Source organism: Bufo bufo, chromosome 2 (assembly GCF_905171765.1).
Source record: "Bufo bufo chromosome 2, aBufBuf1.1, whole genome shotgun sequence".
Lineage (NCBI taxonomy): Eukaryota > Metazoa > Chordata > Amphibia > Anura > Bufonidae > Bufo > Bufo bufo.
In genome coordinates, this window is record NC_053390.1 from 57713979 (window position 1) to 57734776 (window position 20798).

Below are 20798 nucleotides of genomic sequence, written 5' to 3' on the forward strand. Positions count from 1 at the left end.
TGGATATATAGGTAGACATCTAGGTGGAGAGATACATAAATGTTGCAAAGCCATTGAAAAAGTCAAGTTAATGTTTGCTACATCTGTAGATAGATGATAGATTAGATTAATAGATATAAACTAGACAGACAGATAGAAAATTAGATAGACAGACATAGATACATAGATACGTAGATAACAGATAATATATACATACGCTACATATATACCTTAGATATGATAGATAGAAAGGAAGATAGAAGATAGATATTAGATAGATAGATGTGGGATAGATAGATAGATAGATAGATAGATAGATAGATAGATAGATAGATAGATAGATAGATAGAAGATATATATTAGATAGATAGATAGATAGATAGACAGACAGATAGATAGATAGATAGATAGATAGATAGATAGATAATAAATAATCATGGAGCTGTCCATTGACTGATGTTGGCAGGGTTAGTATTTAGTGTCCCTGTATATGGCAGCTATGGTTGTTCCACACCAGGTGATGGGATTTTTGGTAGTGGAGGGTGTAATCAGAGTGACCCCCCTCTCAGATATGTCCATATTACTGCGCCACTTATCAGTGCTCCTGATTTGCAGTCATTGAAAGCTTGTGTCGTCTGTCTCCCTCGCCGCCCCCTTTATTACTTGTCGAGACCTTGGTTCCCCATCTCCAGTGTTTGCTCTTCAAGTATAAAATGAACGTCATGTTCTCCACTTTATATATCCGCCATTATTTAAAATGAATAGTGAGGCACTGACTACATTTCCAGTACATTGAATGTAAAAAACATTAGCTCAACACAAATTGTAGACGTAGCAGAGCTGAACCAGTCCTTTAACTATTTGGAGCTACATCATTAGTAATAATGCAGTAGGGTGACCCACAATTTTTTGGTAAAACTGCAGAGAACACACACGATGACAAACTCCGCTCTACTACATTTGCATCTTCCATAGGTGTAATTACAAGGTTTTCCAGGAATTCTATATTCGATTGGGGAGGTCCAACTCCAAACAGGGGCATCTGAGCGCTGCGCCCACTGAATAGTAGACCAAGCACAGCGCCTGACATTGTATAGTGGCTGTATTTGGGATTGCAGCTCAATGCCATTGACTTGAATGGGGCTGGGCTACGCGTGACTGATGGACGCCGTGTCACTGGCCAAGAAAGAGTCCCACCGATCCCGAGGATAGGTCATTGATAATTAAGTCCCTGACAACCCCTCTAATCCAATGATACATGAATTGTAGTTCTTGCAGCTATTGTCTAATATGTAATACAGTAAAATTAATAAATATGTACCCCCCTGTCCAAAGCCAAATGAGTGACAAATGGCCGACAAAAAAGAAAAATAAATTACAAAAACGAGCTTCGTAAAGACTTGATTATAAAACTTTTAATTATAAAAATTCCAAGTGACAAATGAGATTGTAGAGAGCGCTTGGCATTGTTTTCTACCCTCCTCGCGCTTGTCTGGAGAACAGTACATTGGTATGACAACAATACAAGCCATTATCAAAGCCGACAGAAGTGGCGCCTTAAAAACTCGCTCTGTGTGACGCTCTGAGATTAGAATAATTGGATTTTTACATTAACTTTGCTCTTACTCATTTCAAAGTGAGAACATTACATTTTCCACCAGGTTGCTGGATAAATTAGTCATATTTTACCCTATTACTGCGGGATGACTCTTTGGTTCTTCAAGGGAAATGCAGTTTATTTGTATTATGAAGAGCTATAGACCGGTGAGACATAAAGTATTCATGGATGGCACAATCCTTTTCTGCCTTTACAATTTAAAGGGGAACCTGAGATTCCCATTGTAGGATTGTTCATTGAGTTTCCTATAAAAAAAAAAAGCGATTTGGACATCATGGATCCATTGCCTAGCTACAGATGATACGGCCTACAGGAGACAACACTGGATCGTCGTGATCCAACACTGACTCTCCACTTCTCTGCTCTTATTGAAATAGAGGGGACGGTTTCTTTAAGGAAAACAATTTATACTCTAAAGATCAACTGATCACTCAAGTTCTTGGTTTCTTTAAGGAAAATAATTTATGCTCTAAAGATCAACTGATCACTCAAGATTGACTAGTGATGAGGTTATATTCAGCCACACATTTATCCTGCAGTGGCCACTACTGGGGAAAAGTAGTATTACAGGTCGCTCATTGAAATGAACTTCAAAGGGGCTTTCCAGAACTTAGATATTGATGACCTATCTTGAGGATAGGTCATCAATATCAGATGGGTGGGAGTCCAGCATCCAGCACCGGTGTTGGGCAACTGCCAGCGCCAGAAACTATATACTGTGGATAGAGTCTTCCATTCATTGTAGTTTCCAACACTGGCCTTCTGCAGCTAAGCTCCCATTCACTTGAATGGCCACTTCACAGTGGTTGAAACCGTCTGCTTTCAGCTCCTTCCATTGTATAGTGGTCTGCACCTGACTCTAACAGCTGATTGTTGGGGTTGCTGGGTATTGATGACCTATCCCGAGGACAGGTCATCAATATTTGTCCTGGGAAGTCTCTTTAATATTGAACCAATTATGGGTTGGGTCCTCCAGAGTGTCTGGACACCATATGACTTCTATCTGCCCTAACAGAACATATCGATAAGTGGTATGTTTATGAGACAACCACTTTGAAGAGGTTTCCCACTCAAAAACTACCCAGAAAATGCTAATAGTTAATCACTTTATATGTGTCCCATGGCCTATGAACAACAATTATCACTGATCACAAAAAACAGGACTGCTGGTGTGTATGGCATGCTCCCAACCACCACCCCATTCACTTCTGTGGGAAGGCCGGAAACAACCGAGTACTGGACTTGATGGTCCCATACACAGTGAATGGAGTGCTCCATTTAGACAGGGAACTTGTGGACCATGCATGCAGGTGAATCATGCATTTGTCACCTATCCTGTGAATAGGTGCTGAATGTGGAGCAGCTCTTTTAATATAAACTCTCTTGTAATATGAACTATTGTCTGCCTAGGCAGAAAATTCTGAGCTGACAACCACCATAGGCAGCCATTATAAATTTATAGGAAGTTGTCACCTTTGTCTTGGCAGCTCAATCATCTGGAAGTCCCACCCCTTTAGCCCCTACTTGTGGCTGTTCATGTGAGCCCGTGTGATCTGCTCCACAGTAAATGTTGGGCGCTATAGTTTGTGGGTCGATGGAAGAAAAAGGCTAGTGTCGATTCGAACTATGACAAAAAAACGAGGCAAGAAACCTTCTTTTTCATAGATAAACATCAGTTTAGTTCAGTATCCTACACTGCATGGGTATGTGCAGCTTGCATGACATCACTGTAAAATATGTGCATATATTTAAGTGATAGCAGCTTCATGTGACATACATGTTACTTGTAAAAGACAAAAAACTTGAAAACTCTCTATAGAGAGCAAATGGCACTGCCATGGAAGGGTGCACAATAACTTCCACAGTCCTTCCACTGGTTTGAAATCGTAGCAGATTTTAAGACTGGTATTATCTATACTGTACATATTGTATTTGACCAATCAACTATACTTCATATATTGTATACCTTTTTGTATAATTTTCCTATAAATAACCATAATAGTCATTAGAAATCACCGCACTGACTTTGGTTCTTCTCTTCTGTATCCATTGCAGCAAACAAACCTTGAAATCCAAAAATAGAGCTTAACCCCCCAAAAAAGAGTCTTTGGATGTCATCCAGAAATTACTAGGAGGAGTGGTTGTGGCCCCATTAATGGTGCTCAGAAATTCCTAAAGATACTCATTGAGATCACTGGTGTTTCAAAGAAATTGAACATTTTTGAGCTATAATTAAGACTTTGTTTTCTCTCTCAAAAAAAGAAATAAATAAAATATCCAGTGGTTAAAATTTTTATTCAGCCATTTAATATATTTTTGGAAACCTGGGTGACAATCAAAAATGTTGCTATTACTGTTCCCATGAGTGGTGTCACCTAGAGTCCCTAATAGCAAACAATCAAGAATATCAATTAGAACAGGGATGCCCAACCTTTGGCCCTCCAGCTGTTGCAAAACTACAGCTCCCAGCATGCCCTAAGAGCCTACAGCTTGTAGCCTACAACAGGGCATGGTGGGGGTTGTAGTTTTACAACAGCTGGAGGGCCGCAGGTTGGGCATCCCTGAATTAGAACAATAATGTTGGCCCTGTGGACCACCACTTCATTTCCAAATAGATCTCAATAAGAAGTGTCTGAAAAGTATTTTTTAATGACTTAACAAAAGAGGGCGATTTAAAGGGATTGTCCACTTTTTACAATCACATTTTGTTAAAATTTCACCAAAATGAAGTTGATCACACTTTGTACCAGACCTATAGTGATCAGTTAGGAAATCTGGCAGCAAGTGTTCAATTTTCCCTGCAGAGCCACCACAGGGCAAATTAAGTATTACATGATAACTGTTAAAATTAATGGGTTGGGTCCTCCAGAGTCTGAGATGGTCTTCTAGACGTTCTCTGCTCTGGTTAATTGATGAGATTTCAGAATGAGACAACCCCTTTAAGGAATTCTCTTTATTTTATCTAATGCCTACATATTTTTTTTTTTATTTTTTTTTATCGAGTTGCTTTCCACCCAGGTATTCCAATAATAATTTGCAAAGAATTTCTTTTTGGGCAACGGTCTGTTTGGCTTCAAGTTTGTTGTACAAGAATTATTTAATAGACAGTGAGGAAAGTGAAATGGTCATCTCGGTTCGATTATGAGTGCAAATAATATGTATATGTGCTAAACACGTCCACTATATTGCAGTTATCCACTAGGTCACAGCATACAGAATCGAAGGTTTGCATTCGTAAGGAATGTATCCAAGATTACAGCACCACAGTAATACAGTTCATAATCACACACCCTGAATTATTATTACTTGTTTTTTTGTTTTTTTTTCCCACAAGATAAAGATTTCATTTGTTTAAAAGTTACTATCACATGCAAAGCATTCCAGTCCAGAGCAATGCAAAATATGAGGTAATAGGAGTTATGTATATTTATAGATATCCATATATAAAAAAAAATTAGTATCGTCTCTAAATAAATAAATTATAATTAAAAAGGCCAAAACAACTATAAAAATAATTAAATAAGAACCCACAAAAAAGTCTACAAGTTAGTCATAAATTATGATTGTTAAATATAAGGCATTGAAACTCACAAAACCCTGTAAACTATCAACAGCTGATTCCTATGAACTCGAAAAAATCGTTCTACAGTGTCGTATTCTCACGAGATATTTAACACATGGAACCCTATACACCAATACGATCTGCGACGTTACGCTTTACCATCAAGGGTTTCATACACACACATAGACTTCCATTAAAAACTTGGTGCTTTTGCTTTTGTCGTTGCTTTTTTTGTTTGTTTTTTTTCCCTTTTTTTTTTTTTAGAAAAAATGTGCTTGTTCATTAGGCGATAATGTAATACTTTTTTTCCATCCTAAAACATTCTAATGGGCTCTATATTTTATGCACTGATTGTTCCAGGCTCAAGGGGGGGTCTGTGGTTAAGATCCTGTGTGTAACAGACGCTTCTTCATATTTGTGGTTTAAGGTTTGCTCTGCTTATGCTGGAAGGGGTTGCGCAAAACCCCATGGCCATCCCACTACACTGCCTAGCCTAATACCCCATGGCCTTCCCCCTTCATGCCCTGTAAATTGTTCTTCCGATTAGACAGGTAGCCATAGACATAAAAAAGTCAACCTGACTTCATTTTTAAGATGGTCATATATATTTTGCTTTAATCAGAATGGCAGTAATCTCAGTATGACTGAATGTTCTTGGGAAATTGTTAGTTGATTGCTGGAACAGATCTCTCACTAAGGGCCATGTCATTTATTAATAAAGTCTGCCCTGAATTGGGAGGCCCTTAAGGTCTGGAGATTCTGACCTTTGGACCCTTTCCCAAGGAATTGACTGACCATGTGTTAGAAGTTCCATCATATGCTTCACTGCACTTCAATGCAAGAAATGGTCTGAAATTCTCAATTTCCTGACCGTGGCACGTCCCTGATGTGAGAGAAGGTTCTCCTGAGTCATGGCTTGTCAGACTTCATTAACAAAATCAGGCTATGACAGATGGTACTTTAGCAGCCAAGTAAGTTTTTGAAGTCTGTACCATACAGTCTTCAAGCAATGGAGGAGACATTTTATGCGTCTTTTACCACTGCAGACCAAATATTGATTTGATCTCAGACACATGAGGTGATTTATGTCTATGGCTACCTTCATTTGGGCTCCTTTTCAAGACTTTTAGTCCATTGAGGTCAAAGGCCTTTGAGCCGGTAGGGGACTAATATTTGTCCATCTCTGGTCTCCATGAAAATAATGATAAAGCAAAGGTATAGGTTCAGTATATCTTGGGAAACTTGTAATTTAGGGATAGATCTCAATATCTATTCTTCAATGTCCTATGGTACAAAAAGAGTTACATGCAGCCAGGGGCGTAGCTATAGGATGTGCAGAGGTAGCAGTCGTTACCGGGCTCAGGAGCATGAGAGGGCCCAAAGACCCTTGTGACACATAAGAAGACACTGGTATAAAAGAAATGCTGGTCAAGTTACACCTCTCGCTGGAGGGAAGGGGCTAGGTCAATAATTTGGCATGGGGAGGTGGGGGGCATTTAAATCTTTGCCTCAGGCAGTATGAAGGCTATGTGCTTCTCTGCCCCTGGCCACAAAGCACTGAGGGAAGGGGGCTCCAAGCTGAACTCTTGCAGGGCCCATGAGCCTTTAGCTACGCCCCTGCATACAGCAGTGGGTACTATTCCCCTACTACTAAGTAAGTAATTTTTTTTCTTACAATAATTTTCTTTTTATGCAAGCTCTAAAGGGGGCAACATTTTTTAAATTTTTTTTATTCTTCAAAAATGGTATGTGTTACGTACTATGGAATGTGAAATGGGTTTTAGAGAAGTTACAAAAAAATAATAATTTGAAAAGTTAAATAAAAACGTAGAAAAAATCTCTCTTGTCCTTATAGAATACATTTTGGCACCTGAACTGAAGTAGAATACAACCCAATGAAAGTTATGTAATAGCCTGATGGGGTTACCAATAGATTTTGGGGTCTTGAGACTTGAGCTAATAGCAATATTAAACCAGTTATTAAATTGCCCACGTCCAGCATTTGAAAGCCCCCCAAAAATGATCAGTGCAGTGCACTCAGGTCTCTCGGGGATACTGAACCATAATGATGGAGAAAATGGACTGTAGTAGCTACGGTGGGATTACGTTTTATATAATGGACCCAGCAAAAGCAGAGTAAACCAAGGTAATCACCTGAAAAGTTGAATGTCCTTTATATAACCCTTTGTAAACATAACAAGTGTAATAAATAAATTATTTAACATAAAAGAACAAACTAAGGCTATGCATTTTCTCTATTTTTCTGTAAACAGGATTTCTTTTCCTTTTTTTTTGTAGCCTCTTATTTTGGAAGTTTGGGAAATTTTGATGTATCAACCACTATGGCTCAACCAAGCACCAAAAAAAAAATAGACAAAATGAAAAAAAATTATATATAAATAAAAAAAAAAATAATTTGGTGCAAAATTAGGCTAATAGCAACATGTCCACCACAAGATGACTAGGGCATCAAACACAGAACATTTTTTTGAAATAAGCTAACATGCTCCAGATGCCGTCCACATAAATACTGTAGCTAAGTACCCCTAACTTGATTCTACTTATCGGAGAGGTATATATACAATCCTCTGAAGTGCAGGATTGGCAAGCCAGACTACCACACTAGTACCTCCAAGAGCTAGTCTCCATCTCCAGCAATCGCCCTCTTTGGCTCTAGGAAGGCCAGCTTCCAATGCAACAGGGCATTATGGCTGTTAAGATCCTCTGGTAATTGTTACATGCCCACAATTCGACTACAGAATAATGTGCTTGCAGGCTGTCCTCTAAAACAAATGGCTCAGAAGGCAAAAGTTTTGCTGCAGGCTATGGCCACGTGACCTGATAAGGAACATGGGATCCTGACAAAAGTCCTCTTTCTCTCAACTGTCTTCTCCCAGTTGCGTTTCAATGTCCACTCGGCAGATCGGACACTTCTTACTGGTCGCCAACCACTGGTCAACGCAGAATTGGTGGAACAGGTGCATGCAGGGTAACCTCCTGGTGGGGAACAAGGAGAAAATTAGTAAATTCTCATACCAAAATCTTCACCATCTGATTCTAAAGTTTAAGCCTATGGACAACTTTGGAGCATTTTTTATTATTGCATTCTACTTATCTTGGGTTAAAAATCATTTTTCCAAGAGGTCTTAAAATGTTGAGCAGATTGTCTTCTCCAACCATTAGTTTTACTGCCTGTGCTGGTGCTTCTACTTCTCAGTGAAATCTGTTAGGACAGCTTGATCAGTAGCTTTTATCTTGTCACTCCTGACAGCTCATAAACACTCATTAGTGCTAAATTCTTATCGGCTTGATAAGAATTTGAGTTTGATAAGCATTTAGTATAATGAGTGTGCGCTATTATGGTGCATTTAGATGCTGCGAGGAGTAGCCGATTGTTGGGAAGGAAACGTTCCTTCCTGACAATTGGCTGCTCGTTTACACACAGCGATCACCTCCACAGTATGAGGATGAGGGATAGCTGCTGCTATCAGTTGTCTTCATACAAAATCATTGTTCCTGGGACTCAGAGGGCTGTTTAGATAGAACGATCTGATGCATGGGAACGATGACTGAGGTGAATAAGCGTTTCGCTTGTTCATCGGGTGAACTGCACCATCTATAGACGGGCAGGTTATTGGGAACGAGCATTTGTAGGAACTATAATTGTTCCCGCCAATCAGCCGGAACATTGCACAGTGTAAATCCAGCTTTAGGGAACTAGAGAAAAGGGCTACAGAATGAGCCATCAGTGCAGCTTTTTGACAGATTTCAGTGGAGCAGGGACAGTCTGAAGAGGCAGTGAAACAGAAGGCTGGAGAAGACCAAACAGTTGAAATTTGTTTTCAATGATTTTTAGCCCAAGAGAAGGAAAATCCTGAAATTCGGGATGGTCACATAAGAATTAGCAAAATAAGTAGCACTTACCGTATGTTGTGAAGTATATAGATTATATTATTTTAAAATATTTTCTTTTCTAAAAATATACAAAAACGAGGGCAAAAATATTACAGTGGACACCACCTTGAAAAGCAGCCCTGCTCTTGGTACTGTTGTGAGTAAAGGGGAGGCTGAAGGGGACCATGAGACTCTAATTACCTCACGTCCTCTCCGTCTTCAAGCATCGACAGGCAGATTGTGCACTTTTCATCCGTATCCGTCTCCTCCTCATCTTCTTTTGTGTCTTTGCCACCATGTGGCATTCTCTGTTAGGCAGTAAAAAATATTTTAAAGAGATGAGGAAAAAGGAAATGGTTAAAAAAAACTGAAGAGAATAAGTGGGTCAAGAAGGTGAAGTGACCTGGAAGATGAGGAGATGGCGAAAATGGGCAACTTGCAAAAATATGGTCTCCTCCTCCAGACACATCTGTTCGGGGTAGTTTTTCTTTTTGGCTTTAGTTGATAAGGTGGTCAGGAATGTCCCTTAACCCAAAAGAGAGCCGCAGGGTAATAATGTAGCGTATCTGTTGGGGGTCCAGGCATGAAATTTTTTTGAAGGCTCCTCTTGACTGCCCAGTTCAGACCCACAGTGCTGTGCTTTGGCCTTCCATTAGGTCATATGGGTGTCATAGAAGGTGGTCTCCTGCTCAAGACTTTCCTCTATAACCCAGATACACTAACAAGCAGTGGCTCTTACTGTACTTGGATGACCATTTACATTAAATGAAACATATACTGCTGCCGTTAGACTGTACTGGATGCTGTAAGGCAAGTGAGAAACCTATGGCATCTCCCTCTTGCATAATCAGTTGTTTGCCAGGGGTTTTGTGAGGTCATGGCCACTGGTTGTCTCTGTGGTGAGGCAACTCCTTTAAACAAGACATTTACAATTACCGGTACTTCTAATATTGATCATGAAATATAATTTTGGTCATATACGTACAATGTGTGGGTACTTGCCTACCGTATGAAATGCGTTGGTGTCTTACCTTCTTGTACTTGTGTGGAAACGTACACCTTTCTATGATGTTCTGCACGGCTCCTCGCGTCACACTTCCCAGTCTGTCTTCTAGCTGCAGCAGTTCCTTCAATCAGAGGGACAAAGCAATTAAACATATGTCCCTATAGTTACACCAAAATCACATACCCTCAGGTGTTGTAATCCAAGGAGAGAAATTCTACTAAACAATGCTCAACTTAAAGGGACACCTAAAAACCCTTAAGATTCCCCTTCCCCATAATTCTATTCTGTCTCATAAATCTACAAAATCTTTAAAAATGTGTCCCAGTAGAAAGGCCATTTTGCCTTCTCTTCTGGACAAAATGATTGCTCAATGTAAGGCACCTGGCTGCAGCAGGAGCCCTACCCCACGGATCCCAGAAATGTTAAACCACACCCATTTTTATAAGTAATTCCCCCTTCACTATGTAAAAATGCAAAGGATCGAATGGGGAATAAGACCTTAGATCACAGCAAGAAGACTTCTACAGGACTGTTAGAGGAGCATGTAGAAAATCAGGCTGGCTGACAAAAAACTACTGACATGTTTCATGTTAGCAATAAAAAATGTTCAAAGTGTGAATTGTTTTTCCATTTTTTTTTTCACCACTGACAAGATAATAGTATGGCACAGTAATTAACAACTTTATTGGTAAAAACTGGAAAAAGTAACAAAACAAAACAAAAAAAAAGCGCAAAATTGTTGAAAAGTTCTAGTAGACGAAAGACAGAGTTATAGAAAAGATTATGCAGCAATCAATGGCAAAGACTTTACTGGAACAAAGATCATCAAAAAATTTTACAGTCCTTGGTATTGCAATTCCTCTGTGTTGCTGTTTTGACAATGAAGATATTATGGACCAAATATGTTAAGTTGATATGAGACAGAGAACATAAATGCATAAAATGAGTCATATTTGTATTGTCTTCCCCCATATATGAATTTTTGAAAACATTTGATTCGGGCGCAAATCTATTCTGCACGAACCAAAGTTGGAGAAAGACACAGAGGCGAATCGAATAGAAACAAATCACAAAAAATTCAGGTTAGTTAGAATCTAAACTTTTTGGAAAATGATGGACAAATTCTGAACCGTTAGAATCGATTTGCTCATCCTTATATTAGATCTTTCTAAGCCTCTCCTGATCTATTCTGTGCTGCTGGTCATTCCTGGTTCTTCCAATATCTTTCACTTAATCTGTTTAACTCCGAACACATGCCTTCATTAAAGGGTTTTCTGAGCTTTGTCATATTAATGCCCTATCCTCAGGATAGGTCATCAATATCAGATCGGCGGTGGTCCATCAGCTGTATGAGGAGACGGCGAGCGCTGTGCGCACGTGCCGTCGCCCTTCTCTTTTCATGTCTGCTGCTGCTGTCCCATAGACATACAGCAGTGAGCAGGAAGAGAGATGGCATGTGCACACTGCCCGCGCCATCTCTCCAAACAACCGATCGTCGAGGGTTCAGGGTTTCGGACCCCCGCCGATCTGATATTGATGACCTATCCTGAGGATAGGTCATCAATAGAAAAAGTCGGGACAACCTCTTTAACATGAGTGGACAGGTCACTGCCTCCTATAAAATCAGCACACTCTTCCTGAAATACCTCTGCTGCCGCTGGCCCCACCCTTCCAGTCTGCGATTTCCCCACTTGCCTTCATTCCTCCCATCATGACGCACACACTGCCCCTCTCACATGTAGCCCTGCCCACACCGATGACATAATATAAGCGGACAGATCACTACAATCAGCACTCTCAATTTGTCACCATTCTCGTCCTCCCATCGTGACGCTGCCCCTTTCACATACGACCTGCCACATACCCCTGAGGTCAATGCCATACACAAAATAAGCAAACACTTCTCCCGCTGCTGGCATCCAGAGTGTGGGCTTTCCTACTATTTGATTTATTACCTGATGTTCGGTATCGATTCTTCACCGTTTTCAAGATTTCTGCTTGCTGTCCATGAATGATAACCTGTATTGTGGAATAACAATCTGTCCTGGTCATGGGATGATCACATAGGCGCATGCCTCGTCACAAGCCGTGCACCTATGTGTCCATCACAGGACAGATCCACAGAATGTAAACAATGGATGTTCCACTTGAACTAGAGCAACCAGAGATGTTGAACGGCGCAAGGAATTAATACAGAAAATGTAATGGATAAATTGTCTAACTAATTATTATGCAATGAGTAAGCTTTACTACACTTATATAGTGTAGGGCACAAGCGTCTGACTGCTGGGACCCCAAATGTTCCCAAGAACGAGAACTTGGTGCCCCCAATATCAAGTTCCTGCAAAGTCATCTTGTCTGGCCCTGTCAATCAAGAAGGAGAGGGAGGGGCTGGCAGAGGAAGCAGGAGGAGCAAGGGTGCTCAAGTGGCTTAGGCCTGCCCCTGATGCACTTAACTGCTCATTTGCATGCAGATTAAAATGGTCTTTTCTCCAGAATGAAGCAATGGATGGCTAAGTGAAAGGCATCATTACATTCAGCTGAAATAGCCCTAAAAGACACAGGGGAGATTTATCAACACTGGTGTAAAGGGCTCCTTTGGAAAATGAAAGAAGCAACTAAGCCAGTTTTCCTTTAGACCGATTTTGATAACTCTCCCTCGTTGTGCCTGGTTTATCAGTAAATATCCCTTTAAAGTAGCACTCCCACAAAAATGTTTATTCTCTGACCTGTTAGAAAGGTACATGATGTAATCTGTAGTGAAGGCAATCTTCGCACCAGTGACTGTATTTGTGAGTTATAACCTCCCTTCTGATCCTCAGCTGTGTCATGTGACCAACACAGGAAGTCAGTTACTTCTCTATTCATTCCTATGAGACTGACATTGAGGCTCCCATAGGAATACATAGAGAAACTGGCTTCCTGTCCAGACATAAGATGCTGTGTTATTTGGAGAGTCAGAGTGCTGGTCACATGACATAGCTGAGAATCAGAAGGGAGGTTATAACTCACAAATACAGTAACTGGTAAGAACATTATCTTCATTGCAGGTATCTTTCTAACAGGTCAGAAAATAAAAGCATCTCAATATGAGTGTATATTGACATCATACATAGAAATTCTTCGCTATTAACCGGAGTGATCAGCTGCTGTAAATGGCCATTTTTGCAGGGGAAATGTGTGGTCGGATGCAGCTAGACAATAACAGCTGGGTCTCCGAAGCCTAACCTGCTGTGAATAAAACTATATGGCCTAGTCAATGCAACCAGTGCATTAAAATGGTTTTTTTCATTAAAAAAATGGAAATCTGACCTAAGAAGGCCACATCTTTATGAAACTGAAAAATCAATATCTGAGAGTCCGTACGGTATAGCAGTTATCTGTGCACTCTGTTATCATAGGCAGAGACTTAGCTCCATATAACCTATACATAACATTATTAACTGGCAGCCCGGGGGCGCAATGTCCCCGCTGATGGAGCTATTTTTATCATTATATTGAAAACCTCCCACCTATTGAAGAATGCTGGATTTTCTCCTCTAAGCCTCCTCCATCAGTGAGGATATTGGTGTCATTACTCGGAATAGTTTGTCCAGAAGATTTAACATTTCATTATAAAGGCCGCAAGGAAGTCAGCGCTCTGATACTAAGCACAACGGGGTCATATTGTGTGAAATACAAAGTAAGGCCTCATTCACATCCCTGGACTATTCCGGCACAGGGCAGCCTGTTGGATCCTCTACTTTACCACCGGATCCCCATTGACTGCAATGAGGTCTGGCGGTGATCCAGCTGATTTCTGGAATAAATACTGGGTTTTGGCCACATAATAACCATTGCATACAATGTTTTTTTGTCCATCTGACAGTTGACATTTGCGCCTAGTGATCCTAATGACCCCAGTCTAGACCTCATCGGTACATCGGTACATAGGGATACTAATGACCCCAGCCTAGACCTCATCTGTACATAGGGATCCTAATGACCCCAGTCTAGACCTCATCTGTACATAGGGATCCTAATGATCCCAGTCTAGACCTCATCTGTACATAGTGATCCTAATGACCCCAGTCTAGACCTCATCTGTACATAGTGATCCTAATGACCCCAGTCTAGACCTCATCTGTACATAGTGATCCTAATGACCCCAGTCTAGACCTCATCTGTACATAGTGATCCTAATGACCCTAGTCTATACCTCATCTGTACATAGTGATCCTAATGACCCTAGTCTAGACCTCATCTGTACATAATGATCCTAATGACCCTAGTCTAGACCTCATCTGTACATAGTGGTCCTAGTGAGCCTAGTCTAGACCTCATCTGTACATAGTGATCCTAATGACCCTAGTCTAGACCTCATCTGTACATAGTGATCCTAATGACCCTAGTCTAGACCTCATCTGTACATAGGGATCCTAATGACCCCAGTCTAGACCTCATCTGTACATAGGGATCCTAATGACCCCAGTCTAGACCTCATCTGTACATAGGGATCCTAATGACCCCAGTCTAGACCTCATCTGTACATAGGGATCCTAATGACCCCTGTCTAGACCTCATCTGTACATAGGGATCCTAATGACCCCAGTCTAGACCTCATCTGTACATAGGGATCCCTAATTCTAATTATCAGTACAAGCAGAAAATGGAAAGACTTCTTCCATCTGTCAGCAGATTTGTACCTATGAAACTGGCTGACCTGTTACATGTGCGCTTGGCCGCTGAAGGCATCAGTGTTGGTCCCATGTTCACATGTGCCCGCATTGCTGAGAAAAATTATGTTTTAATATATGCAAATGAGCCTCTAGGAGCAACTGGGGCGTTACCGTTACACCTAGAAGCTCCGCTCTCTCTGCGTCTGCCATACCCTCTCCACTTTGATTGACAGGCAGTGTAAACTTGATCATATATGTCTGGCCCTGTCAACCAAAGTGCAGAGGTTGCGGCCGTTGCAGAGAGAGCAGAGCCTTTAGGTGTAACCGCAACGCCCCAGTTGCTCCTAGAGGCTCATTTGCATATATTAAAATATCATGGACAGCTAAACAGGAAGGTACCTTAAAGTGAATGATATAGGAACGGGACAAAATTGTAGGTATACATATAAGTAAGCCGCCACAAGGTAGACCCCATATCATGACCAAGTGTACAGATTACCGACCCAGGGGGAGGAAACTCCACCAGGCAGGGAGCTCCCTGTTAACCAGTTTTTGTACCCCAGTTTTGTTATTGAAATCCTTTTGTATATTTCACATTGTTACTCACATCACCAGGGAGGTGGTTTTGTATGTTTGCATTCTACCACTTTTTTATTATTATTACGTATATTGACGTATTAATAAAGATTTTGATTTGATGTACAATTATTATAGGTTTTCGTAGTTTTGGTTTACCCATACGTTTTTTGTGGTTTAGGCCCTCAGTATATATCTGCGGTGTTTACAGACATAGACATGTGAAAGAGGCCTACAGTATATGTTCGGAAAACCTGCTGAGTAAAAATGATTGAAGAAGGGGGAAAGAGGGGGATGCAGCTACAGCTTTCTGTCAAAAGGCAGGAGCAGGAGCGCAAATCTGATTGCTCAGACCACACAGCACAGCTCTGACATCACCCTAGGAAGACCCCCCACACAGCAAGGATGGAGGGAGAGCATGTCTTGGGATTAACTGCAGCTATGTGTGAATTTTAAGGTTCAGATGCCTATTTCAATATAAGATACTATCATTGGAAAGGCAGACTGACCGATTAGAGATCAATTTATGACTACTTATAGTCGATTACGTACAGACTAGTATTTTAATATAAATTAAGTCAAAGAGATAAGTGATTGCCCGGTCTATTGAGTATATGGATGGAAGGGTTGGCACTTAGGACACTAGACTGGTGGGACAGCCGATTGCTCCACAAGTAGACTAGCAGGACAGTCATTTATAAACTTGTTTGATGGATGACTAGACTGCTCCATGACACGTCACATGAGGAGCACATGCAAACTGGACCGGACACAGTGACTTTCAGACATACTTTCATGGTTGCATGGACTGTCACACACATGACTGACACCATGGATGGTGTACCTCTCATTCAGGACGTGCTAAGCTTTAGGACTGTTTATGAATGTCAGATTATCCTGAGCACATTCATTTCAAGCTGGAAGCTACTCACTTCATAGCTTTCCCTCACAGCAGACGTATGCCGCGCTGGACTGAGACCCTGGAGGGCAAGGAGATGAAGCTGCGGATAAGGGTAATTTCTGATCTCATGGACAACCTTTTAAAACAGACAGACAAGAGAAACAGTTAATTCATAAAGAACTGTTGCATCCAGCCTGACTATGAATATCGAGCAAATACCATCCACATTACTTCAGAGCTGAAGGGCTTTAAGGAGACTATCCCCAGGAGCCCCATATTCCTGTAGGTCAGGTTCTTTTTTTCTAAGCCATAAAATAAGTTTGCAGCAGAAGAAGCAAGGACTAGACAAGGACACGGTGTCAAGACGAGAAGAAGACTATGAATTATCTGAACAACGTCAACCAGCTTTGACTTTCTACTGTATCTACAGATCTCCTTCATACATACATGGGTGAATGACTAATGAACTGTCCCTTTAAAATGACATTGTGCCCACATTTGGGGGATTTTTTGGTCCATGTGAAAAGGTATATAGAGAAATACATCACCCTGAAGGCCATTTGGTTTCATCAAAGGATCATTCAGCCTTTCACAATCCTTAACGGGGTTGTCTCCATAAGATAACCCCTGTCCATACACATTGTGCTTGCTCTAGTAGACATGATCTGTCCATTTATTACAAGGTAGTAGACCATTCATTTCAATGGTCACCATGTAAATCTACACGCCAGGGTAATGTAGCGTCTCTTGGTGATATCAAATTTTTATTGTCGGTTTCAGAAGTAAGGCCGGTGGTCATCAGTCGATCAACAGGTAGGCTTCATTTCAGAAAGAGGTTGTCTTGATGAATCAACCTATTTAACCCTTTTAGGAGCATGCACAGGATCGACGACTTTACTGAAGTATCCCCCCCACCACCCCTCACCAGTCCTACTTGAGGCTTAAAGAAGTATTCCAGTTTTAATGATTACATTTATTTAGAGAATAGGATGTTAAACAATTTTCCAATATACATAAATTTATAATTTTGCTTGCAGATCTTTATTATATTCAGACATTAGCCTCTCCCTAAAGGAAAAATTTGGCACAGCCCGTTTTAGTCCTGTGAAATGCATCCATAGGAGTACTGGATAGGACATGGTGTCAGTCATGTGAGCTGTCATGTGACCCTCACAAGAATCATGTGACCTGGTTACAGCAGTATCTCCTCATGTCTGTCACTGTTGTGTTTTTGTACATTAAACTTTTATTAACAAACCGACAACATCACCTAGAGACAGGTGGCCATGTGAATCCATACATACAGTAATGTAGTTACTGTAATAACCACAATAAAATCATGATTCCACCACTAGTCTTATTTAGTTATCACATGAATGTGTCCTGTGTGCTGACTCAGCACATATACGTCATGTAACATTGCAGCTTACTGAATATTAGGTATTATATAATGTGATAAATGTCACATGACTGATGCCATGTTTCAGTTAGGCCATGGACGGATACATGGGCTATACCATTCTACTGCATATAGGGGTCATCCACCTGATAAGTGGAAGTATGTGTGATTTCCTATTATATAAGCAAATACATTTAAAACATAAAAACTGGAATCGCCCTTTTAACTGCCTTAATATATGTATGACTATTATGGCTGTAAATTAGAAATCTGGCATCCTACAGGATTTGAGTGAGTTTTTATTCAGTTGTGGCTTGTACTTATCTGCAACGGCCAGTGTAAACAAGAAATGCTGCAGTGTAAAGCAAGGATGGTGACAACGGCAGGTAAAAAAAGTCGGAACCTTTGCAATATTGAGAAATGTGGCTGGAGGTAGCAACATACTTCATTAAACACTGTAGATAAGGAGTAGGTGCATGCTACCCAAAGAGTAGTAGTGCACAGCATATTGAATTCTGTGGGCGCAAAGAGTTCTCCAGACCATAGAGTGCAGCTTACATGGCTAATATCTGTGTTGGCATTCATGGGACAATTTAATAACAATATTAAAAGGCAGGTAATAAAAAAAAAACTAAAGAGTCAGTACATAAAGATGTAGAAGTGCAAGGAAAATTCACATGTAGGAAGGACGGAGAACAAGAACACAACGAAAAATACTCAAACCATCCAGTAGAAAAAAGGGTTGATGATTTAAAGTTTGGAAAACCTATTTTCAGACTCCATAATAAGGAATTTAATAGATCAGGGTCTCTTGATCTGGAGAACAGGTCTTGTCCTTGCCTTGTGTGATCAGCTATCCAATGAAAAGATGTGATACTTCATGTCACCTGTGGTGGCGCTGCAGCATAATTGATCAGGAGAGTAGAGAACTGATCACTGGGATCTATTACCCTGTAATCAAATCTTTGTCGGGGGAACTATATACAGTACAGACCAAAAGTTTGGACACACCTTCTCATTCAAAGAGTTTTCTTTATTTTCATGACTATGAAGGCATCAAAACTATGAATTAACACATGTGGAATTATATACATAACAAACAAGTGTGAAACAACTGAAAATATGTCATATTCTAGGTTCTTCAAAGTAGCCACCTTTTGCTTTGATTACTGCTTTGCACACTCTTGGCATTCTCTTGATGAGCTTCAAGAGGTAGTCCCCTGAAATGGTTTTCACTTCACAGATGTGCCCTGTCAGGTTTAATAAGTGGGATTTCTTGCCTTATAAATGGGGTTGGGACCATCAGTTGCGTTGAGGAGAAGTCAGGTGGATACACAGCTGATAGTCCTACTGAATAGACTGTTATAATTTGTATTATGGCAAGAAAAAAGCAGCTAAGGGCTCTTTCACACTTGCGTTATTGTCTTCCGGCATAGAGTTCCGTCGTCGGGACTCTATGCCGGAAGAATACTGATCAGGATTATCCTAATGCATTCTGAATGGAGAGTAATCCGTTCAGGATGCATCAGGATGTCTTCAGTTCCGGTACGGAACGTTTTTTGGCCGGAGAAAATACCGCAGCATGCTGCGCTTTTTGCTCCGGCCAAAAATCCTGAAGACTTGCCGCAAGGCCGGATCCGGAATTAATGCCCATTGAAAGGCATTGATCCGGATCCGGCCTTAAGCTAAACGTCGTTTCGGCGCATTGCCGGAGCCGACATTTAGCTTTTTCTGAATAGTTACCATGGCTGCCGGGACGCTAAAGTCCTGACAGCCATGGTAAGTGTAGCGGGGAGCAGGGGAGCAGCATACTTACCGTCCGTGCGGCTCCCCGGGCGCTCCAGAGTGACGTCAGGGCGCCCCAAGCGCATGGATCACGTGATCACATGGATCACGTCATCCATGCGCATGGGGCGCTCTGACGTCATTCTGGAGCGCCCGGGGAGCCGCACGGACTGTAAGTATACCGCTCCCCCGCTCCCCGCTCCTACTATGGCAACCAGGACTTTAATAGCGTCCTGGGTGCCATAGTAACACTGAAAGCATTTGGAAGACGGTTCCGTCTTCAAATGCTTTCAGTACACTTGCGTTTTTCCGGATCCGGCAGGCACCTCCGGCAACGGAAGTGCATGCCGGATCCCAACAACGCAAGTGTGAAAGAGGCCTTAGTAAAGAAAAACGAGTGGCCATCATTACTTTAAGAAATGAAGGTCCGTCAGTCAGCCGAAAAATTGGGAAAACTTTGAAAGTAAGGGCTATTTGACCATGAAGGAGAGTGATGGGGTGCTGCGCCAGATGACCTGGCCTCCACAGTCACCGGACCTGAACCCAATCGAGATGGTTTAGGGTGAGCTGGACCGCAGAGTGAAGGCAAAAGGGCCAACAAGTGATAAGCATCTCTGGAAATTCCTTCAAGACTGTTGGAAGACCATTTCAGGGGACTACCTCTTGAAGCTCATGAAGAGAATGCCAAGAGTGTGCAAAGCAGTAATCAAAGCAAAAGGTGGCTACTTTGAAGAACCTAGAATATGACATATTTTCAGTTGTTTCACACTTGTTTGTTATGTATATAATTCCACATGTGTTAATTCATAGTTTTGATGCCTTCATAGTCATGAAAATAAAGAAAACTCTTTGAATGAAAAGGTGTGTCCAAACTTTTGGTCTGTACTGTATATATATATATATATTTTTTTTAAGGCATACAAAACAACCCATTGAAGCAATCTACTCCTATGCCTGACTTACAAGGTGATGACATCATACAATCATACAATGACCTCATCAAACAACCTAGTTATGTACACATCACATTTACATGCAGACACAGCACAATGACCAAGAGACGGGTCTATAGGTGGTTGCTCCTTACAACTGGCGGAGGGGGAAGAAGGGTTTATTAAAAGGATATTCTGATCAAAAGTTTCTGCCCCTTTAGGGCAGATTTGACAAAACCATCCATTTGAGTGCATAAATAAGACTGTCTGGTGATACCTCGCTGTCAGGGCCAAGGGAAATGGGAGTAAGGCCATTCGAAGGAGCAGGTGGCAATTAAAATAAGGAATTAGAAATTCCTGATCTCCATACATGAAATGGCGTTGTATGCGCTCACTGCCTGTAGTATGACTGGTGTCTTGGACGGGCAGACGTCACATTTTCCCGGACCACTTATACTGAAAGTAATCCAGGAAAATGAGGGCTCGCG

The 20798-nt window shown here is 41.2% G+C and overlaps 1 protein-coding gene across 1 annotated transcript in view; it reads right to left on the minus strand.

Moving 5' to 3' along the window:
• Nucleotides 1-7478: 7478 nt before the first annotated feature.
• The window catches only part of RNF165 (ring finger protein 165), a 96356-nt gene continuing 83036 nt past the window's right edge, over nt 7479-20798 (minus strand). Inside the window, exons 5-8 of the mRNA XM_040420160.1 lie at nt 16226-16330; nt 10085-10180; nt 9255-9361; nt 7479-8156 (exon numbers count right to left, since the gene is read on the minus strand). Of these exons, the coding sequence (XP_040276094.1) occupies nt 8039-8156; nt 9255-9361; nt 10085-10180; nt 16226-16330 (426 nt within the window). The 3' untranslated portion in view covers nt 7479-8038. The remainder of the gene's footprint in view (nt 8157-9254; nt 9362-10084; nt 10181-16225; nt 16331-20798) is intronic.